Source organism: Nansenia antarctica (genome assembly GCF_963989245.1).
Source record: "Nansenia antarctica genome assembly, chromosome: 10".
NCBI lineage: Eukaryota > Metazoa > Chordata > Actinopteri > Argentiniformes > Microstomatidae > Nansenia > Nansenia antarctica.
Window position 1 is genome coordinate 10,651,737 of NC_137680.1, and position 24,514 is coordinate 10,676,250.

Genomic DNA, 24,514 nt, shown 5'->3' on the forward strand with positions numbered 1-24,514 from the left:
TATTTGTGTGATTGTTTATGTGGGTATATAACTGTGGAGGGCTTGTAAATGGAAGGTGTAGTAGACGAACATGATAACCTACTGAATGGTAGGGAACGGGGAGTGTGTCTGTGTATATATGGCCTGTCCGACTTAGTCGGCAGGTCGTGACGGCATCTCCGTCACAATGGCCATCGAAATTCAAGCAACTACCATCAGATCCAATAATATGATCAAGGTGTAAGATACCAGACAAAATTAAACATGTCTATAATGAAAGTGAATATTGTGGGATGAAACTATTAAATATCAAAGAATTGAACCTCTCACTAAAAGCTTCAATCATTCAAAAACTATACTTACACTCAAACTGGTTATACAGCAGATTACTAAGAGAAGCTTATCCTTTATTTAAAAGGTAAGGGGCCTTTTTGCCTTTATACAGATAACATTTCATTTGCTGTACATTGGAAGTTAAATACTGTACAATGTACCACCCTTCTTAAAAGCCATACAAAAATTGCTGGTTACAATTATGTTGAATGTTATTCTCCAGAACAGTCAGATCAAATACAGCAAATAATCTGGTTACATTTAAATATACAGATTGGTATATATATACTGTATATATATATTACATTTTTTATTTAGGGAAGGAAATATTATGTCACATAAACAACTTTTTAAAGAATATGGAACAACTGCCAGAAGTGTGCGACCCATTGGTAATGTTCTGCCAGGCCTGTGATGCCAGGGATTAAAGTTCTCCGTCGCTACGACGGATTTCCGTCAATTTATTCCAAGTAGCTACGGATTTTCCGTCAATTGGCTACTTGGTTATTTGTAGAGGCATACAATCTATTTTCATGTCTGTATTAGGTATATCAATTATATATAATAGCATATATAGCCTACATATACAGGCTATATACAGGCCTTTATTGGCTACAACTATGCGACAATAACTTGCGCATGACACAGACACGGAGCCCTGCGAAGCCTGCCTACAGTAAACTTGATCGTTAATCTAACTTGTCCTTGTATCTATATGCTTCTGAAAACATTAAATAATATTTATAGGCTATAGACTATAGCCTAGCCTACCCTTGTTTGGCCATAGTAGCCTATTCTCGGTGACAGACGAATCTCCTTAACTATTCCTACAGGTGTCCAGCATGGGATTGCTACTATCACAGTAGAAGGCACAGGTGAGCTGTTGTACCAGCGTGGGAACAATGAAGCAAACCCATGACAGCATCCTGTAAATGTAGAGAAGACTGGAGAGAACAGTGAGTCCGCTATTACAGATGTAGTATATTTTACTTACACACACATGCATGGGTATATGGTATGGGCCTGTTCTCCTGACAAGGGGGGTTTTATGACACCTTGTTAACACGTCCTTTGTCTTAGGGCCATATGTTTACTTCCTGTGAATCTGAGTTAAGGGCCATATGTTTACTTCCTGTGAATCTGACTTGAACTTTAACCTGGAATGACTTTTAGGCAGGGTGACATATTGGGGTCTCCTACTCTTCACACCTCAAGCATCTATTCAGTGAAGGTGATAGGCCATTGTTTACAACTGTATTTGCATACTATTGTTTATAAAAATGGGGAGCAAGGCACCAGCTCTTCTCTTCTTCTCTCTCCTCTGGAACACGCAGCTCTCTCTCTCTCTCTCTCTCTCTCTCTCTCTCTCTCTCTCTCTCTCTCTCTCTCTCTCTCTCTCTCTCTCTCCCCCTCTCTCCCCTCTCTCTCAGTACCTGTACTTTGTTTCAATAAATAGTCTTAAACTACTCAGAATTATATTCTTCATTTTAGTATCCAACAAGTAGCTTAATAAACAACACAGACTAAAATACCAAGGTTGTAATTACATGATTTTAATATACTGTAATCGGTTGTGAACTAAAGTGGGCCGGTCTGAGGCATGAAACTCCAGAGCTGAAAATGAGTCCCACTCCGACCCTGGAACCACAGATGTATCTCATATTCAGTATTCAAGTAGAATACATCGACTATGTAATGTTTATTCACCACCTTTTACTGCTTAGAAAAATAGGTTATTGATTATTATTGATATTGATTCTGAAATTCGAATAGGCTACTGCCAATACATGTCTTGAAAGGACTGGCAGGTAGGCCGCTAAACTCAATTTCATTAATTGATTTAAGAAGATATTACCATGCGTTGTTATAAGTGTAACAGAACCACCAGCAGGGTTTATAAGAGCACACCACTCTCTTAATAAAAACCCCAGAGAGAAGTAAATGACATTTCACAAGTTTTAATGTGATATTATTGCAATGCTCATCATATGTTTAACCTACTTAGTGCCAAACTACATTTGGCAGTAAGATGAGCATTCATCAGGTCCTCAGTTGCAGGTTCTCTTCTCCATGGCCCTCCTCTTCCACATGTAGCGCAGGAAGTCCTCCAGGGCGTCGATGCGCTGCTCCATTCTGTCCATCTTCTCTTCAGATGGACCTGCTCCTGCAACTGTGAGGCTTCTCTTCTCCATGGCCCTCCTCCTATACATGTAGCACAGGAAGTCCTCCAGGGTGGCGATGCGCTGCTCCATTCCCTGAAAGTACAGGAGTCCACATTGGCCCTGGAAAGGCTGTCCAGGGCTCCTCCTCTTGGTGACCCACAGGTAGATGAGGAAGAGGAAGAGGACCAGGGCGGCCACGCTGAGAAGCAGGGTGGTGCAGCCCAGGTCAGGCATCCAGGTCTCCAGGATGGAGGTTTTGTAGTCCTCCTTGCTCTCCAGCATCTTGTTCAGCTCGTGTGAGGTGATCTCCATTCCTACTCTGGCCCAGGCCGGGTGTTCCAGACTGACCATCTTCTGTGTGGGTGAGGCTGTCTGAAAATGAAGGTCTCTGTGGTTCTAGTAGGTAGTAGTAGTAGTAGTCTGAGAGGTGTGTGTCCAACAGTGTCCAGGTGACAAGTGAGCCTAGGCCTCACCGTTGCCCCAGACCACCTCAGGGGAGCCATTGTGACGTCATCGGCGCACCATTGTGACGTCACAGCCGCACCATGGTGACCAAATTACCACTATTGACAACTATGACCACAATTGTCATTGACATGGATTTTTTTTTCATTTGGCATATGATGGGCATTCCGTCATGTCGGTATTGGGTATATAAATGTTATATAATAGCCTATATAGCCTACATATAAGCAGGGGTGCACATAACTTTTTGGGGCCAGTGCTCAGAGGAGCACCTAGGGATGCTGCTTGGTGCTCCCCGAGCTCGCGAGTCACGACCCGTCCCACAGGATGGATAAAAAAGGGATACATGGATAACTTATATTAGCAAAACGACATTTATTCATAAATAAAGATGAACGAACAAATGATTGTGTGCAAAACAAAAGAAACAAATGCAAAATCAAATGACTGCTCTTTAAGCATGAAAGTCTGTCAGACTCCTTTAAACACAATGAAATCAACTGACATCTCTTTAAGCACTGCTCTGTTCTGTAAACACTGAAATCAACTTTTCAACAAAAAGTTACAGCCTAAGCATTTATTTATGCTACAAGCTTAATCATCATCATCATCACTGCTCTCTTGACTGCTGTAAATTATCACTGTCCTCAATTTCAACCATGGTAGAGGAGGCTATCACTTTAAATAGCTCATTATTTTGATTGTGCAACAAAGTCTTTTTTTTTTCTTCTATTAGAATTCCCAACCATATTCCCTGGGTCAGGGGTCTAGGTGCGATAATGAAGCTGTAAAACAAACGTTTGAAAGCTTCAGAGAAAAGAAACGTGAAGTCCCTTGGTGTTGTTTTTCCTTTTAGCGACGAGTCGTTCGGGACTGAATGTTCACGTGTCGGCGTGATAACCGTGCGATACGCGATACGCGGAATGAAAGTACGAGTTACGATACTTTCCGAATGTTTTCGTGAGGGGAGTCGCCGTGGTCGTCGTCGGTCGACTGTTGTGATGGATTACTCGTCGGGCCTTCGGCTGAGGGGACGGCAAATAGTTACTTAGTGGGGCTTGCAGTGATGCAGCAGTCAGCAGTCAGCAGTTGGATTTTGAGGAAGTAAATTCCTCTCCCAGCGCTTCCAGCTGTTGGTGCGCAAGAGCGCGTTCATGCCGCTGATCTGCCGCGCAGCATGCATTTTGGCAACGCATGCGCACTGGCGCACCAGTTATGTGCACCCCTGCATATAAGCCTTTATTGGCTACAACTATGCGACAATAACTTGCGCATGGCACAGACACGGACTCCTGCGAAGCCTGCCTACAGTAAACTTGATCGTTAACTAACTGTTGTCCTTGTATCTATAGCTACGCTTCTGAAAAAAAAAAAAAACAGGCTAGAAATAAAAAACTAGGCTATAGCCTAGCCTACCCACGTTTGGCCATAATAGCCTATTCCCGGTGACAAATCTCCTTAACTATTCCCACATTACTCCGTTGAGCGCAGTTTGATTGGACCGTCAATACTAGCTCTGTATTTAAAAAATGTTTGCTAACGTTATTGTATTCCGAGTCAGAGCAGCTTCTCTTAGCTACACCGTCATCGAGTCTATATTAACGTAAGATGTTAGGCCTCAGGGTTTTCAGCAGGTTCGAGCAGTTCAGCCTTATAGCGTTAGCTAGCTGGCTAGATAAGTTAACTTTTAGGCTGTGTCCACCAACGAGCTGTATATTTAGCTGAACGGCACCAAGCTAAGGTAAATAGCTAGCTAGTGTTAGCTAGTGCTAACGTTCACCATCTCTGTAGTCAGCTCTATATCGCCAGTGGACACGCACCTAATGTCATCATTTCGTCGAATGTATTGGGCCGAAAACAGCAAAAAAAAAAAGCATTCGGTGTGAAAAGGCTATTGAAAGAGCTGACAGATGCCTGCCTACTGCCAAGTCGTATAGCAAACATGTCGGTAGTTTGGCATCTGAACTCCTAGAGCGTTTATGTTGAGAACTCGTGATGATATAACCACATTTCCATACAAGGTCAACAAAGTGACAGCACAGAGCAAGAGTAATTTTTAAAGTTGGGCTTTTTTTAAATTATTATTTATTTATTTTTAAAAACAGTGCGACAATAACTTGCGCATGGCACAGACACGGAGCCCTGCTAAGCCTAATCATTTATTTTGGCTCCGCCAATAAAAAATAGTTCCGCAACTGAACTTCAACTTGACTGTTACCTAGTAACCTGAACACAAGCAATAGAACACCTGTGCGGCGGAGTGATACATATAGTTAAAAGTCCCAGTGCTGTTATACTGTATATCGGCACTCATGGAATGCCTCTTGTCCAATCAAATTACTTGGTCGGAACTAACTGTTGTATAAGTACTGCATACAGTAGGTCAGTGTTTAAAAGGTTCATGGTTGAGTGATAGTAGAGTGGGGAACTTACAAGTTAACAGTTGTGTTAAATCCTTTTACTGTATATTGCTGTTGAGCTGTTAAGGGGCCTAGGACAGAGCCTTGGCTTCCCACCGTTAAGGTGGATTAAGTGTTTTCTATCGGTGAGGTATGAGCGGAGCCAGCGGAGTGCAGTGCCCTCAACAACCAGATTCAGCAGCCTAGTGAGTAAGATTTAACAACTAACTGTGTCTAAGGCAGCACTGAGATCTAAGTGGGTCAGCAGATGAGACGTCATTGACAACTTTGATGGGCAGTTTTGGTACTGTGAAGTGGGTAGAATCCAGAGAGGTACCACCAATTTATTGGTGGTCATGAAGACTTGGATTTAATAGGCAACAATACGTTCCAGGATTTTGGCAAGGAAAGTTAGGATGGAGATGGGGCGGTAGTTCAGGATCAAGACCAGTTTCTTGAAATGACGGCGGTGGTTTTGTGAAATGAGGGAACAGTGCCATTAGCAAGGGACTGGTGCAATGACAGTAGCCGGTACCATGCATTCCATTAGCTTATAGCCTACTTTTGTTTTGGTGATACAGTATGCATACAACAATGATTATTAATGAAAATGGATATTAATAAATCACATTTCACTGAATACTCTTTTTACATAATAATGTAATCAGTCCATGTCAGGGTGAGTTTACCGAAAGCCTTCCCACGTTAAGTACTTCTTGAAGTCACTCTTATGAGCCTTTGGCAGTTCAAGTGGCTTTCCTGAAACCTTTTGTATCTCACGTAGTAGGCCTAAATTAAATTATGAATGAATTATTCGATTCACGAGAGATGCAGACCATCGTCGTGGAGCAGCCAAACTGTCATTAGGTGAAATTTGACCTCAACTAATGAGTTTAAATCTCGCTAGTACCCAGAAATTGGTCTTGGTAAGCAAAACTGTTTAGTATACATTATGAATTGGAAACCGTAACAGGCATTTCTTTATCAACATGATATTGATTGCCCATAATTTGGTCACTCTAAGCATATTACATTTGAAACCACTTTTTGTTTGTGACACTGTTTGTGACATTGTTGCCCACATGCCTAATTTCGCATCTCAATGTAGATAAATATACAAGCAAGTATTATAAGAAAGTATTATACCGGTCCAGTGTTAGTCTTCTATATTAACCTGTTATACCTAGGTTGTAATTTGAGTGTTTTGCTGAAGTTGGAATTTTTAATTTATTTATTTTATACAATACATAGGCATTTGTGATTGTCAGGGATAGAGCGATAAAGTCTGTGACTTGTTTCCGTCGCTGTCCCTCATGTTAGAGGTCCACGAGGGGAAGGGGCCGTACCAACAGCCACTCCCATACAGTACAACAAAAGGAACAGACAAACAGGTCCTTGAATGTGCAAGACGAAGCGCATCAAAAACACCCAACAAGTAAAACAATAAAACAATAAAAACTTCCTACAAACAAGTAAAACAATAAAACAATAAAAGCAATAAAAAAATAAAAACTTCCTAGAACATACTGCGTGCATATCATTTAGCATGGAACATACAAGTGCTTCTCCTGTCCTATAACTCTCTATTTCGTTTACAGTGGAATGTTGCTAAACAGCTGTATTCTGATCTTTGCCTTGAAAGCTGCTGTACTGTCAGTTTCTTTGATGTTTAAAGGCAACTTGTTCCATTCCACTGCACCTGTATATCTGAATGAGACTTCCCCTATTTTTTTACCGTGTCTACAGGGGACAAAATTATTGCTGCTTCCTCTTGTGTTGTGTGAGTGTGCTATTCTCTCAAAGAGATTATTAAAGTAAGCCGGAGCTCTGTTGTTCAGGACCCTGTGGACTGTCACAAGACGCATCTGACTGGCTCTGGCTTCAACTGGCAGCCATTGAAGCTCCGTGAATTGGGCCTTTCCAACGTGCGCTTTGTAATGGAAGCCCAACACCACTCTAATTAATTTATTCTGTGCTGTTTGAAGTTTGGTTTTTAGAGGTTTGTTGAGGTTCCAGTACCATGAGCTGATTGCATAATCAAAATGGCACTGAACTAGGCACGAGGCTAGGGTTTTAAGACATTTTTGATTTAATAACGGGGACTTCCTGGCGAGGAACCTGGTCCTGGTATTGACTTTGCTCAGGACATTCTGGGCCATAGGGGCACCTCCTAGCGTCTCATCTAGGATGCAACCTAAGTATTTAACTGAGGGCTGGGACGTTATTGTCACTCCTAGTATTTATGACCATTTTACCCTCCTTACCCCCCTACATTTTGACCCTAAGAGCATGGACTCAGTCTTTCCTAGGTGTAATGACAGCCGATTTTCAGAGAGCCAGATCTTAATCTTCCCAATGTCATTTGTTAGGATGTCCTGGATACAGCTTTTGTCCTTATGGGACACTAGAATGGCTGAGTTGTCAGCGTAAAGGAACAGGGGGCTACTGCAGGCAGCCTTCATATCATGAATATATAATAGAAAGAGCAGCGGCCCAAGAACACTGCCCTGGGGGACCCCACAGAAGATAGGCATGGCCTCTGATAGAACTCCACCCACGTCCACTCTCTGGGATCTCTGGGACAGGTATGATCTTAACCATCCTACAGCCCGCTGTCCAAACCAAGGGCCTTCATTTTTGATAGCAGGATGGTATGATCGACTGTATCAAAGGCCTTTTGGAGGTCGAGTAACACCAGGCCACACATTTTCCCTGCATCTCCTTCCTAATGAGATCGGTGAGATAGGTGAGTTCTCGTGAGTTCTCTATGGAAGATAACCTGGAGGAAAAACTGAATTCTGTTTTGCCAGAAGTGTAATCAATACACAAAACCAAGTCGATGAAGGCGTGGTAAAAGCTATGCTAAAATTGAGTGTCAAATGAGGCTGAACGTCTGCAAATTATTGAAATTAAAAGTGGAGAAATGAATGGTAATAGTACAGTACTTTGTACTCTGATGGTAATAATCAATGATCAGCTTTGTGTCCTTAACTATGTGGGCCATCCTCATGCACTGTTGCTCTTACAGCACTAATCTAGTGGACACCTGTGCAGACACGATGTCTCTCTTTGGTGCTCTGTCCAAGCAAGGTATTTGATTGGTTTGATGTGTGGCGGAGCAGATTTGGTAAGTGTGCAGTAGGCTTTCCCCAAAACTAGGGAAAGCCTGGTCTGGATGGTTAGGTTTGTGGTAATGCTTTGTTTGCAGTTATTTATGAATTTATTTTTAGAGCTAACAACTAGGGTTTAGCTCAGCAGGCTAGCACTGTACTGAATTAAACAGAACCTTGTACTTACTGTTGATTATGCATAGGCCTACTTGGACATAAAATGGAGTAATCAATTAATAGAATGATGAGTAATAAAATAGGCCTATTTCTTTGTTTTTAATAACTTGTATAATCAAATACCCTCTAATGTTATTTGTTTTCTCAAAGGTATTCAACCCCCCCAAAAAAGAAACACACCTATACAATTGGACTCCCAATATAAATAATTATTGGATAGGATGAGTAATTTGTGATCCATTCATTGTATCTGAATTATACACCTAATCTATTATTCTTTTATTCACAGTTGCTGAAAATCTCAGATGAAATCCAACCAGTGCCCTGCTACCCAAAATAAACTATTTACAATATGCGTTTCTCCATGAAAAGAATAAGCAAGGCTCTCATGTTTCTTGTTTGTACTGGCACTCTCATTGTGTTTTTGCATGGTCAGACTTCATCCAACATGTTTTTGCATTTTTTGGAACATACCAACCGCCTGCTGGACATGATGCTCTCCAACTCCATTAATACTTGTGCCTGTCACAAATGTATAACAGAGCTAGAGGATGATCCCTGGTTTATAAGGCATCTCAACCAATCTCTTAATCCATTTCTGACAAGAGCAAACAAAGAAATCCCTGAGGATACAATCAAGTGGTGGAAGGTAAATGTCTCCTGTAGTGTGTTATTGAAAATATCCCCCCCCCCCATCACAGCACTTAACTTTCAACATGATCACTTTATATTTTTTCATTTGGTAGCATTGGCTATCAATCCAAGCTGAATGTGTACAGTTTGTGCAGAAGGTATTAGTTCAGATTTAGGGTTTGTGCTCATGTACTGTATGGTCTGTCATCATCAGACGTTGCAGAAAGATCATGGAGACTTCAGCAAAGCGATAGAGGAGCTATTTGAGGTCATCCCGGACAGAGAGCTATACATGGATGCAGGGCCTGACCGCTGTAGGACCTGTGCTGTGGTGGGGAACTCTGGGAACCTCAAGGGGTCCCACTATGGAGCCCACATTGACCTTAATGATGTCATCATAAGGTACTGTTGGAGAAAAACATCATCAAATCAAATCAAATTTTATTTGTATAGCGCATTTCTTACAAGATGCAACTCAATGCGCTTCACACAGTGAAAATATTCAGTCAATCAATCAATCAATACTGCCGCGAGCAGGCAAAAGTAAAAACCTGTATACTATGTAGCCAGGAAAAATTCCCTTGCAGCCCTCTACCAATAGAGCGACTACTAGCCAGTTTGCCTACCAGTACCCAATCAAGGACCCCAATTGAAATAAGCCAGTGGCTTTCTTGGGTTTTTATCCTGTTAGTTGACCTTGTATGTAATATGTACTTTCATGTACCTACTTCTGCAAATCTTCTAATAAAGTTTTCAATTAATCAATCAAAACCCAGCGGTCCCCAAGGGGAGGCCAAGGACCACCGGCACAAAGCAAGCAAGCAAGGGCAAAAACCTGTACACCATGTATCCAGGAAAAATTCCTTGCATATTATCGGCGTACACACTGTCCATAAATTTAGTGTTATATTTGCATCGTTCTGCATCCAGCATGGTCACAGGTCCTGCCAAAAGAGAATCTTAAGCACAGTTTTGATGCAACAACACAATAAAGACAATAAAGATGACAGCAATACAACCTGATGGTGGTCCTGGTATACCCTTGTACCGGTTCCAATACTGCTCTAGGTGCATATTTTGGTGCATATTTTGAGTCCCTTGTATTTTGGTGCATATTTTGACCATACAGCAAAATATGTTTGCTGTATGGTCAACTAAAAGATCTGACTGAGTGTGGACATTGTTGAGAATAATGAGTGTATAACTTGTGTCCATTTAGACGTCTTTCTACATTCTGGGGAATTGAGCGCTAAAGGAAGGCTTTTCCCTTCCTGTAAGAGATGTGCCAATAACTCTGGTGTAGATAAGAATGTATTCTGCCTGTGGACAGTGCCAATAACTCTGGTTATAGCCCACGTTGGGGGCTTTTTTGACTCTGCTATTTTCTCTCTGAGCTCATGTAACTTTGCTTAATAAAAGGCCTTATTTGAGCCATTTGACTCAAGCTCTCTGTGCTTTATAAGTACTACTCAATCTACTAAGAATCAATGAAATCCACTACAGTACTGTATTGTAAGGTAGAGTATTGCAGTAGTCTGTTTGTAGAGGGAGGTTATTGTGTTACAACATTGAATGTAGAAATAACCTAAATGCACAGTGAAAAGAAAGAGATGAGATTCTGGGCTCTGTTATAATGACAGATAAGACACTTGCTTGTTGCATATGCTACTACAGTAATTGCATTGTTGCAACATGTTTAAAAGCAGCTTATGCAAATGCATTTGTATGGAGAATCTGACAGCAAACCCATCACTAAGTGGGGCTCAACTGAGAGATGAGATTCTGGGTCCCGAGATTGTTAAGATTTACCTCAACATCTTTTGATTTTCATGTTTTAATCACAATAGAGGGTACACTTATTTTATATTCAATGTCTCAACCAGAATGAACAAGGCACCTACCAAAGGCTATGAAGAGGATGTGGGGACTAGAACTACTCATCACGTCATGTACCCTGAGAGTGCTGTGGACCTGGACAACACCACTCGTCTGGTGCTGTTCCCTTTCAAGACTCTGGATTTCCAGTGGCTCCGCAGTGCTTTAACCATAGGTTCTAAGTGAGTGACCATGGACTCGTTTTCTTTTGACTGGTTCAGAAGATCTAGTGATAGCCTACAGTACATAACATGTTTTAATGATTTTCTTGTTCTCTTTTAGAACGTTAGCACAGGTATTTTGACACTGAAAAATACTCAAATATATAATTATAATATATTTATATATATATAGTATTCATATTAATACTTAAATATTTTCAAGGCAAGGGACGTCTTAAATATTTCCATAAAGTCAAGTCTTAAATATTTTCATAAAGTCAAGTCTTAAATATTGTCAAGGCAAGGGACTTAAATATTTTTAAGGCAAGGGACTCAGTGGTACAAAGTCCTTAAGCATTTTATGAAGGCAATGGAACCTACGGGATAGAACCTCACTTGTGTGGGGGGATTAAGACCGTGTTATTAAATGTTTTATCTATTTATTTTTTACATTTGTTTCTTTTATTGTATTTTATCTTTACCTTCTTTTTACTGTTTTATCTACTTCCCCAGCTTTTTTATTCATTTTATGCTTGTATATGTTTTTATCCCTGTTGTAAAGCACTTTGAGCTGCATTTCTTGTATGAAAGGTTAGGGTTATAGATAAAGCTTTACTTACTTACTTACTTACTTACTTACTTACTTACTTACTTACTTACTTACTTACTTACTTACTGAAAGCACTGTCACACATTGGCTAAAAGCTCATTAGAAAAAAGGACATGGCAACATCACAATGATCAACTGAGGTATTGTTGTTGTATTCAACAGGAAATTTAAGAAAAGGATAAAGGCCAACAAGGACTTGGTGAGTTAAGTTATGATTTCTAGAGAGTTGATGTCAAATACAGTGGCTCTACACTCCAAAAGTTGAAATCAAACAATTACTATGAGGTTTAAGTAGAGATTCTACAAATCTCACAAAATACAGTATGTTTCAGTGCTATCTCTTGCAAGTGTCACTGGCCTGTACCAGGCATGATTGAATAGGGGTATTCAGTGAAAGGTATGCAACAATGTGTGTCTCATAGGGAGGGTTCAAACCAAGTTCAAACTGAAAGAGAATATTAAATAAGTAAAAAGTAAATAAACAGTAAAATATTAATGCATTCAATGTAAGTCAAAATTCACTATAAACCCTAACCCTTTAAAAGAATACATCCTCTGGGGGTGGAGGATGCCACCGGACCCCACTAGCAGAATATGTCCCTCCCAACTCACTCCTACACCTTAAAAAAAATGCCTATTTTTATGTTTAGATGAAATATGAGTTGTCCTCATCGGCCAGGAGAAACTTCTCCAGTTGTCCATGAAGAGAAGCTTTCTAGGCCTACAACATTGCACACTCCTATCCATCAGGGTAATCGTTGCCTCATGACAGCTTCTGGTCTTTTCTTGTTGATGACGAGTGTAATGCCTACAGTTTCCAACTAGGCTGTCAGAATCATAGCCTAGTTACATCTTGTATAAAGGCTACCATGTTAGTAGGCTAGTATGCCTATAGCCTAATGTAGGTCTGCAATAGGCTTAAGTCATGTCCAACCCATGGCAAATAGAAATTATGCTGAAAACAAGTGTAGAAGTGCAGTTGCAGTAGACCACATTTTCCTGCAGAGCCTCCGTCCAAAAATGACTATACGACAAGTTGAGAGGAGTGTTCTGCTGTATCTCTCTCTCCCGCTCTCATTCTCTCACTCATTGTTATATATATCTTATATAACTGAAAGAGACAATCTGAACTTTTCAGGTGACACTCTAATGAAGAATGGAACAAAGGAGAACAGCCACAGAGCAGCTCCAACAGTGTTAATGTAGAGTCAAATTACAAAATACATATTTTCCACCCGCCTGTTATTAGATAAAAAATGTTTACAAATAGACCTGGCCTGTATTCATTCTGAGAAATTCAAGCCTACCAAAACATAGTTTGTTGTTGTAGTATGGAGTAGAAGGACCAGTATAAGCTTGGATGAACAAACACTGATGCCATTGCGGGTTGAGGTAGAAAACGTTTTGTGATTTTTGGACAATTATTGTGATCAATAACTGATAATGACACCTACGATGGCTGTGTAAATAACCAGATCAACATTTCTCTTTGGTCATATGCAGTGTGTAGTGTGAGAGCTGCGCGCAAAGGAGGGTCAAACCGTTCTCCTCTTTCGCTTGTTCTGCACAGGGAGTGGCAGAAAAGGGACAGATTCGTTCCATCATTGTATTGTCTCTCCCATTTCTGCTTGGTCAGCAAATATTATTCGCATTTTGCACTTGTTATCAAGCGTTACGCGTCTATTTGTGCCCAAACATCCCATACGGCTCTTTTCACCACCTTGTGTAGGCTTTTTGGTTGCCATTGAATAACATGCATGCACCCGTTGTTCTCCCAGTGATCTCCTGCCTCCCTGGATTAAGTAACCGGATGACTAACCAAGCCAGAATGTTTAGTTGCAATTGGGCCGACATAGATATAGAGATAGAAATATAGATACATATAAAACCTTTTTTTTTCATTGCAGGTGAATGTTTATGGATTTGGGGCAGACAGAGATGGAAACTGGCACCACTACTGGCATCCTTTAAACAAATTCCGTCGCACTGGACCACATGGTGGAAATCACGAGTATAATGTCACTATGCAGCTCGTTGGAATACAAAAACTCCAGTTTTTCCAAGGATTGTGATTAGTCTACTTTGCATAAATGCACTTGTAAATGGATTTATTGGACACAGTCATGAGCTATCTTACTATTTACATGTGTTAACATGTGCTGATACAATGACAGTGGTCTTTGAAATGTGACAGGGTCTGATGAAAAAGTCCCCAAGTAGGGCAAAGTCATTTTTCAGTTTTTTCCAAATTATGAAAGGGCAGATTGTAGAAAGCTTTCAAATGATGTGTCATACATTGAAATCTGATACAAGTTGAAGAAGTTATGCATATTTGAATATTGATACCCCCCAAATCAACAAACAGAGAAATTCACCCTCAAAGTTTGTTTTCATAGCCACTTTTCACAGGCAGGTAATAGGTGGGAACAATAGCTGGTTAACTCCACCCTCAACCACTCCCCCAGTACACTACCTGTCATTATCTACCTGTCATCTGTCAGTGGGGTTTTCAGCTAACCCTCAGGAAACAAACTTGCAGGGTTGACATGTTTAAATTGCTAAATAATAATAACAATTCAAGATTTCTGATATGTTATTGCCATGTGTGCCAAAAGTGTATTACATCTGTAATAAAGTACAAGAGAGCAACATTCTTATGGCTTCAGTTTCAGTTGTCATTGCAGCAGCAAGAGAAAACAAAATGGCAATAGAAAAAATGGCAACAAAAAGATACATAAGGCAAGATACAATTGAGCAATACAATAATAGAATAGTAAAACATAATAATGTTGTGTCTGTGTGTATGCATTTATCATTATAGTCCATAATGCATCTAGTGGGACTTTGGTTAAGTCCCATCCCATCCCATCTGGGCATCAAAGCTGTAATAAAAATAGAAGACAGTACATTTAAAATGATCTCAACCCAATGAAGCATGAATTTCACTTGCTGAAGACAAAACTAAAGGCAGAAAGACCTACAAACAAACAGCAACTGTCAAGACACTTCAAGCCCTAAGTTACTCCAGGGTCAGTCCAACAACGGCTAACCCCAACCTGTAACTAACTATCGGTTAAAGTGTAGCTTTAAAGTTAAACGAACGATCAAAAGACTCAGGATAATGATCGAGGAGTAACATTATTGTAATGTGCATGCATGATGATCACGTGTTTAATACGACCGCCTTCGAGACTGGTTCAAACTCGACTCGTGTCCACGAGCGTCTTATAGAAATTCGGACTCCAATTCACTCCAATCCACTCCAATACTATGTATACTATGCTCAGGACTTGTTTGATTATTGTCATTTTGCAGAGTCATTTCATTAAAGAAGCAAATGAACAAATGGAATATCGTTCTTATTTAAGACCAGCCCACCTCCTCCAGAGGTTAGACCACCCCCACCTCCTCCAGAGGTTAGACCACCCCCACCTCCTCCAGAGGTTAGACCACCCCCACCTCCTCCAGAGGTTAGACCAGCTAAAGGGCCTGCTATGTACTTTGAGGTCATGTGAGAGTCACATGACCTTGTCTATGTTGACTAGGAGGAGGAGAGTCACATGACCTTGTCTATGTTGACTAGGAGGAGAGACACATGACCTTGTCTATGTTGACTAGGAGGAGGAGAGTCACATGACCTTGTCTATGTTGACTAGGAGGAGAGACACATGACCTTGTCTCTTTGTGTGTGTGTGTGTGTGTGTGTGTGTGTGTGTGTGTGTGTGTGTGTGTGTGTGTGTGTGTGTGTGTGTGTGTGTGTGTGTGCGTGTGTGCATTTGAGCAAATTTTATGTGGGCCACAGCAAGGGGGCGTAAATGTAAATGTTTTTGAATGTTTCTTTCACTTTGAAAGTGTCTAGTAGACTTTGAAGTAACAACATTTGGAATCTTTGGAATGACCCTGAAATGCAGAACGCAGAGCGTTTGGAGCAAAGTCATTAGCCTTCACTCCTTGTAGACATGTTGACTGCATTCGGTTTGCAAATAACCAACATTTGTAGCCTATATGATATGTACATTTGATGTTAATTTAATCCCCCATGATCAAATAAATCCTCTATAAAGCTCGCATTTAAAGTCAATCATATATTCATAATAGGCCGCCTACTCATATGGAACAACACAACATCCTTTTTGAAATAAGATCCGTCAGAATTAATAATGCCCCAAACATGATTGGGCCATTGTGCACCATAGACTACCATTCGTTGATAGTCTGTATCACTGCAGCAGAAGTGATCAGGAGGTTTGGACGTTACGAAACTTCAGTGTCTGTCATCTGGACGAAGGAGTCATCATTGCATTTGTATTTGCGACGTTCTAGGTACGTATGATTTTACTACAACCCTGGTGAGTAGTATTACTATTAGACCACCTCAAGAGCGAACAAACAAACAGCAGAGATGTGTTTCAGTGGGATTTTCTCTAGCGAGTTTAGGTCTGCGGTTGAGTAGGGTCAGTCCACCGGCTATAACCCCAACCTGTAACTAACTATCGGTTAAAGTGTAGCTTTAAAGTTAAACGAACGATCAAAAGACTCAGGATAATGATCGAGTGGTAACATTATTGTAATGTGCACGATGATCACGTGTTTAATACGACCGCCTTCCAGACTGGTTCAAACTCGACTCGTCCACGAGCGTCTTATAGAAATTCGGTCCTGTGTCACTGCAGAGGGTTTGCAATAACACAAGAGCATTGCACTTGCAGCTTTCTCGTGGACAAAGCAGCACTACAATGGGCAGTTTCTGTCTGCTAAGAAGTGGCTGTTTCCTCCGGCAGGTATCTCCCGGCCTTCCCGCTGTCATGCACCGGCAGTACAGCCTCGACATCTCCGCCAAGCTGCTCCGGACGCAGGCCTACGTGGACGGCCGCTGGATCTCCGCTCCCTCATCCTTCCCCGTATTAGATCCAGCGACCGGGGAAGAGATCGCGAAAGTCGCAGACTGCGGTCCGAAAGAGGCCAAATTGGCTGTCAACGCAGCTTACAAGGCGTTCTACTCTTGGAAACAACACACAGCGAAGGTACTGTATGTTTTGTTGTATTACTTGCAATAATACTATGTGCAATATGACAACCCTCGTGCACATAAGGTTTAGAGATAGGAAATGTTAGGATATTTATAGCATAGCATAGAGTACAGCACAGTGTTTTATTTGTATAGTATAGTATAGTGGATAGTGTACATAGCCTTTATTTATGTAAACCAGCTCTTTTCCCTTCTTGTTTTCGTTGTATGGTACCTGTACTATATTAATGACAATAAAGACCATTCATTTATTCATTCATTCATTCATTCAGTGTGGCGTTAACTGAGCATCAATTTATCGTGTGCATTGGATGTGGGCTCGCTGTCTAGTGACCACAGCAGGTGATGTGTTCGCTATGTTGAACGCAGAAATGCTCTGCAACATCACTGCTACTACCTCATGTGAGATGCATGATTGTGTTAGTGAGCATTAATGAGCACCAACACCACACTGCCCTCCATATCTATTTCTCACTGAAACTATGCATGCATCTAAACTAGAATTGTGTCACATCATTGCCTTCCACTCCTGGAATCTCTTGCATAAACCAGGCTGTACCTGTGCAATGTTATATACAATCCCATCCAACAATAATAATGCCATTTTGCTAACAAAGATAACAATGCAACTATTCTCTGTCTGTGTAAACTGCAATAGCTTACAAAGTGTTACTGCTGTCCATGAATGATCAATGACAATTATTAAACTTGACCCCTCCCTCATCTAATACATCACTAAGCAAAGCATCCATTGGAGAATAGCAAAGTCCAACATCTCCAAACGTCTTTTGGAAAGGATCCTGTTCTTCCCAGTTTTATCCTGGGTCAAGATGGTTGATTCATTGCACAGTATTTCTTTCCACTCTGTGCAGCCAATACCCCCTCCCCATTTCTTCTATTATCCCTCATGCAAATGCTGGCCTACTGATGTTGTGCATGGAGACTAATGTTTGAGCTTCGGCTTGAGTGAGCGTTTAGGCTGTAGTCAGAGGCACTCGCAATCAAGACACCATGCACTCAGACTATGGCACACATACGGACGCATTAAATCCTTTCTCTGTCATAAAGGACGACAGTGCTTCAATGCTTCCTGTTTTTTGTTTGTCTCCTTTCCCAGGAAAGAAGTGTCCTCCTGAGGAAATGGTATGATCTGTTGACGCTGCACAAGGAGGACCTAGCCAAGCTGATCACATTTGAGTGTGTGAGTATTGCCCTGTTGTCCTAGCTTGCCATAATGTGCTGTTACACAACACCTGAAAGTGTGTGTGTGTGTGTGTGTGTGTGCGCGCGTGTGTGCGTGTGCGCGCGTGCTCACAAGTTGGCACGTTTAAAGTCAGCTCTGTTAGATGCACAGGGTAGCTTGTGCCAGCCTGATGGGTTACAGCCCAGCGCTCCCTGTATTAGGCTGGCACCTAGACCATATAGGAAAACCCAACATGCCAGCTAGCATCTTTTGAAATTCAATATAAGTAATCTGTGCATGATAATTCAGCTGTAATAATGTCAGTATATACCAGACCAATCTGTTAGTGTACTAGTCAAGTTCACACAAAATTCAATTGTATAACTTGCTATTTATTTGCAGGCCAATAGAGGGCACCATTTAGTTTGCTCAGACTTAATACTGTTTATAATGCTATTATCAGGAGGTGTCAACCTTTTCTCTGTCTGTGGCCCATGGAGATTCCCGTGAAAAGTTGAATGAATACTTGTGATGTGATGTTTTGAATAACATTGACTTTGAATGCGAGTTTGGAAAAGTAATTTGGTAAGGGGGCTAAGATTTGTAAGTCTGGCGTTGCATTTCTCAGGGAAAGCCCATGAAAGAGTCCCTGGGAGAGATCGCCTACGCCGCCTCGTTCCTGGAGTGGTTTTCTGAGGAGGCGCGGCGCGTCTATGGTGATGTTGTCCCCGCCAATGCCAAGGACCGCAAGATCCTGTTGCTCAAACAGCCGGTGGGCGTGGCCTCCATCATCACCCCGGTGAGCATTGCTGTAACACTTTGTAATACCTAATTAATTAATTAATTACCTATGTTAGCCTGACATAAACGGTTTGAACACCAGGCCCTCATTACACCTTTGTGAGCAGTGACACAGAGAGAGGGTCTGTAAGTGATAGGGCAGCTTTTGGGTAAATGATACAATGCTAAAATGTATTTTTGTCACTCCAGTAACACTGACATCCATTATCTTGCTAGTGGTTAGTTGATCCCTAAATGCTATCTATGTGTCAAATCAAATCAAATCAAGTTTTAATTAACTAAACTAATAGATGTTTCATCACTTACATAAGAGAATTGACAGAAGTTTAAACAGACATGGGGGATTTCCACTACAGATGCTCTAAATGTTAAATGGCTCATTCACACTCACTTTCATATTTTGTTTTATTAGTCTATTAATATTAGGCTGTACCAATATGTGATCGGTATCGGCAGATATTGCTCATAGATTATCAGTGATTGGTATCGCTGGCAAAAAAACGGTATCGGGGCATCCGATTAACGTGCAGCAGGAGTCAGATTTAATTTGAGAGTATTCACATCCAAATTGGAGGAAGGGTTTAGGAATTACAGCTCTTTAATATGTAGCCCCCTCTCTTTCAAGGGACCAAATGTAATTGGACAATTGACAAAAAAGCTGTTTCATGGACATGTATGGGCTATTCCTTTGTTATTCTTTACCATTTAAGCAGGTAAAAGGTCTGAGTTTATTCCATGTGTGGCATTTGTATTTGGAAGCTGTCCAATCAGAGAGATAGCGGGAACATTAGGAATGGCCAAATCAACAGTTTGTACATTCTGAGAAAAAAAGAACACATTGGTGAGCTCGGCACCACAAAAAGGCCTGAATGTCATGGAAGATAACAGTGGATGATCGCAGGATCCTTTACATTGTAAAGAAATACCCCTTCACAACATCCAGCCAAGTGAAGAACAGTCTCCAGGAGGTAGGCATATCATTATCCAAGTCTACCATAAAGAGAAGACTTCACCAGAGAAAATACAGAGGGTTTACACAAGGTGGAAACCATTCATAAGCCTTAAGAATAGAAAGGCCAGATTAGACTTTATTTTTTTATTTTTATTTTATCTCTAAAAGCCCAGTTCTGGAACAGCATTCTTTGGACAGATGAAACTAAGATAAACCTGTACCAGAATGAAGGGAAGAAAAAAGTATGGAGAATGCTTGGAATGGCTCATGATCCGAAGCATACCACATCATCTGTAAAACACTGTGATGGTATGGGCATGCATGGCTTCCAGTGGCACTGAGTCACTAGTGTTATTATAGATGATGTGACATAAGACAGAAGCAGCCGGATGAATTCTTAAGTGTTTAGGGATATACTGTCTGCTCCTATTCAGCCAAAGTTCAACAAAGTTGATTAGACGGTGCTTCACAGTACAGACATTGACCCAAAACATACTGCGAAAGCAACCCAGAAGGTGTTTAAGGCAAAGAAGTGGAATATTCAGCAATGGCCGACGCAATCCCTTGATCTCAACCCGATCAAGCATGCATTTCACTTGCTGAAGACAAAACTAAAGGCTGCAGTAGGCCTGGCAAAACATCACAAAGGAGGAAACACAGCATTTGGTGATGCCCATGGGTTCCAGACTTCAGGCAGTAATTGCCTACAAAGGATACTCGACAAAGTATTAGAAATTAGCATTTTATTTACGATTATGTTATGTTTTTAAACTGAAAGTATGCACTTCAGTTGCATCTAAATCTTTTCATTTCAAATCCATTGTGGTGGCGTACAGAGCCAAAATTATGGAGATTGTGTCACTGTCCAAATATTTCCGGACCTAACTGTATTTGTCACCCCTCTAACGCCAACCAATGTCAACCTTTTGGCTGGGCAGTGATAGATTGTAAGAATGAATATATGAACATAATGCAGGATACTAACGTCATACGGTCAGGGTGTGATTTGTGGACTGGACAAGTAGCGGAAGGTAGTGGAACAGTACAGGAAGGTATGGGGGTCAAGGTCCTGGGCTTTATGGCAGGTGACCTTTTGTTAGGCAACGAGGTAGAATCTCACAGCAGTGGTGAGTAGACCCTATGTGTCACCTCCATAACATTTAATACTGTTGTCATCTTCGTAACCATCGTCCTCTCCTCTCCCCTCTACAGTGGAACTTCCCTAGTGCCATGATCACCAGGAAGGTTGGTGCTGCTCTGGCTGCCGGCTGCACCGTCGTGGTTAAACCTGCTGAGGACACGCCCCTCTCTGCCCTGGCGCTAGCTGAGGTCAGTGCCTCTGTTGCCCATGACAACACCCACTGCCTATGTACTGGGACTCCTCTTCAGATTTTCCTTCATCTTCAAAGTCACCCATCAGAACAGTCAAATCAGTTGCGATTTGAGTGTGTGACTAACTTGTGTGTGAGCGTGTGTGTCTACAGCTGGCGGACCAAGCGGGCATCCCTGCAGGGGTGTTTAACGTGGTGCCCTGTTCCAGGGAGAACACTCCCGCTGTGGGCGAGGTCATCTGCACAGACCACATGGTGGGGAAGGTCTCCTTCACTGGTTCAACCGCCACCGGCAAGGTAGGGAAAGCCAGGAAATGGCTGAAGAGTCCACATCACATTATGACTTGTTCTGGTTGCTTCATTCGTTCCCAGCTCCATGATAAAGACCCATCTTTCTGACCACTCCTCCATCCCCAGATTCTGTTAAAACACGCCGCTGACACAGTCAAGAGGGTTTCCATGGAGCTGGGCGGCCACGCCCCGTTCATAGTGTTTGACAGCGCAGATGTGGACAAGGCTGTGATGGGAGCCATGAACTCCAAGTTCAGGAACTCAGGACAGGTACAGACACACAAAGAAAATGGCATGTTTCTATTAGATTATTTATTTTTCAACCTCTGTTAGAGTGTTAGAGTGTTAGAGGTCCCATTGAAGTCTGAGGACCTCTTTTATTAGAGAGACCTGGCCTAGATAGCAGCTCTAGTATAAAACAGCTGACGTTGATTCCCACAGTCAGGGAGACGAGACACTGTGATCCCCAATGTTCTTTCGCTTTCCCCCTCGTTTCCTTTTCCTGTTTCCTGGCATACCCTCTGACGTCATCCGCAGACATGCGTGTGCTCCAACCGCTTCCTGGTCCAGAGTGGGATCCACGACCGCTTCATTGAGAAGATGGGGAAGGCCATGGACGCAGAGCTCCATCTGGGCCACGGCTCTGACCCCAACACCACCCAGGGACCCCTCATCAACGTCCGCGCCGCAGAGAAGGTAACCTTGGGGGGGGGGCCTGTATTTTTAAAGAGTTTATTATATAATATAAGTGGTTAATTAAGAAAGATCATGTAGCGCTAATAGTAATACCTGGATCGCTTATCTTTTCGCATGTTTTGTAGTGCCGTGAGCATGTGTAGTGAAGTTCAAGTGAATCGGACTTGTGTTTCGGTGTTTCCAAAAATCTGAAGTTATGGGTCCTGTTGTGGATTAATTATGAGACTCAAGATAGGAACTTGCTTTAAATCTAGGTATAATATTTACTAAAGACAATGATCTTTCACAACTCGAGTTGGGACAGTGAAATCAACCTCTCAATGGGAAGCTTTCAAAGACTGCCACCAAACTTTCATATTGTACATTTGATATATTGTCAACATAGTCACAACATTGATAACAAGTCTGCATTCCATCACTGTCCATGAACACAAGGCCCTCAATCATGGCTCTGTGTTCATAAACAGGACAGCCAGACTCTCAACAATCCCACAGGAATTACTCCATGGAAATCTATGTTACACTCTGTGTGAAAAATTGATAGACCATGCATACATACATGCATACTCATGAGTAGCAGAGAAAATGGAAAATTGCCAAAATAGATTTCTGAACAGTCAGTTGTTGAGATAAATGGCAAAGGGCCCAAGAGTAATAATAACTCCTTCAGCCCTTCAGGCTTGGACCCCTTAACATGTCTCTAAGGACACTGAGGAGTGATGTGTGCCTCAGGATCACTTGGCTTTATGAAGCAGATTCAGTAAAGTCTTTGTCATGTAACCCCGCCCCCCAATCCACAGGTGGAGCACCAGGTAACGGATGCCGTGTCGCGGGGGGCCAAGGTGCTGAGGGGAGGCAAGCGTCTGGAGGGCTCCTTCATGCAGCCCACCCTGCTGGGGGACGTTACCACTGACATGCTGTGTACCAAGGAGGAGACATTCGGCCCCCTGCTGCCTGTCATTAGGTCAGTTAAGAGCCATCTCATGGAGCCAGAATTCACTTGAATTCATCCAAAGAAATGTAAAAAAGAAAGGATGGGGGACTGAAATACCTTGATACCATGTATGTGCCATAGGATGAGACAATTGAGCATTTATAACCAAGTTATTTTGCATTTAAAATGGGTGGTTGAAATATCACTTTTGGAAATCACTCAAATAAAAATGTGATTTAAAAGGAAGAACATCACTGACATTAGATGCTGTTATTGATGTCATGAAGGGGGATGTTGCCCCATTGTGTATAGTGAGTACAGCATACAACCACTGATAAAGGATAATCTCTACTGGATAAATGGCACAAAGTACAATGACAGCAGTAACACTAACCACTGACTATATTAAGTAAACATTTTGGATTGTTGCTGTTGTGTTCTCCTGTGCCAGGTTTAACACGGAGGAGGAAGCACTTGCCATTGCCAATGCATCTCATGTGGGTTTAGCAGGTGAGCGATTTCTTCTTCGGAAGCGACTGTCAACAAACTCTTATTTCACTGGCTGCACACTAAATGGAAACGTAAATGTACATAATACAAACTAGCTAGCCTGCGGTAACGTATGTGGGCTTACATATAGTAGCGAACTGTGCAGGAAAATGTTTGTGTTCAGGTTCAACAGTCAAGTTCAAGAGCAAGTTCAGTTGCAGAACTATTTGTATTGACGGCTGTGATTATCTTCGGTACAAGGCCGTGCTGATATTCAGTATAACAGCATTCCCTCTTGTGTGATATTGCTTAAATAATGAATAAAGTACAACTCTGCTTATATGAACTGATTATACAGTACCAGTCAAAGGTTTGGACACACTTTCCCCTACATCATACTTTTTGTTGTCTTCCCTCCCAGGCTACTGCTTCTCCCAGGACATCAGCCAGATCTGGCGGGTGGCGGAGCACCTGGAGGTGGGCATGGTGGGGATCAACGAGGGCCTCCTCTCCACCCCGGAGGCCTCCTTCGGTGGGGTCAAACAGTCGGGCCTGGGCCGTGAGGGCTCCAAGTACGGCATTGAGGAGTACCTGGATGTCAAGTACATGTGCTTTGGAGGCCTGACCCCCTGAACCAGAGTGGACCCCTTAGAGTACTCCCCCTTCCGCCTACACTTGGGAGTTAGGGGATATTACTGGACTCGCTCGAGGTAGAAATTCCTGTAACTACATAACTAGAATCAGATTGCCCCTAATGTACCCCATATCCCACCTAAACTATTAGGGGGTTAGGGTTATGAAAAAATATCTGATCCAGTATCAGTGGTTAAGGGCTACTTCTACCTGATCCCCTGATCCCCTCCCAGTTAGGTGGGGGTTAGCGAGGGTGAAGGAGGTGTGTGGA

General features: G+C 42.0%; 2 protein-coding genes across 2 annotated transcripts; both read left to right on the plus strand.

Annotated features, from left to right (window-relative positions):
* Positions 1-9,550: 9,550 nt before the first annotated feature.
* Positions 9,551-11,319, plus strand: LOC308166618 (CMP-N-acetylneuraminate-beta-galactosamide-alpha-2,3-sialyltransferase 2-like; the record flags this gene model as incomplete). Its single annotated transcript, XM_080540947.1, has 2 exons — positions 9,551-9,660; positions 11,142-11,319. 2 exons carry the CDS (start codon positions 9,551-9,553, stop codon positions 11,317-11,319), a joined length of 288 nt encoding a protein of 95 aa, XP_080397073.1.
* A 5,155-nt stretch (positions 11,320-16,474) lies between these two features.
* On the plus strand, positions 16,475-24,514 carry aldh5a1 (aldehyde dehydrogenase 5 family, member A1 (succinate-semialdehyde dehydrogenase); the record flags this gene model as incomplete). Its single annotated transcript, XM_080541306.1, is given in 12 exon segments — positions 16,475-16,532; positions 16,535-16,603; positions 16,606-16,928; positions 18,051-18,134; positions 18,745-18,915; positions 21,082-21,198; positions 21,354-21,497; positions 21,618-21,761; positions 22,029-22,187; positions 22,988-23,151; positions 23,573-23,631; positions 24,032-24,514. Coding segments are annotated over 12 exon segments (1,704 nt in total). The 3' UTR covers positions 24,244-24,514.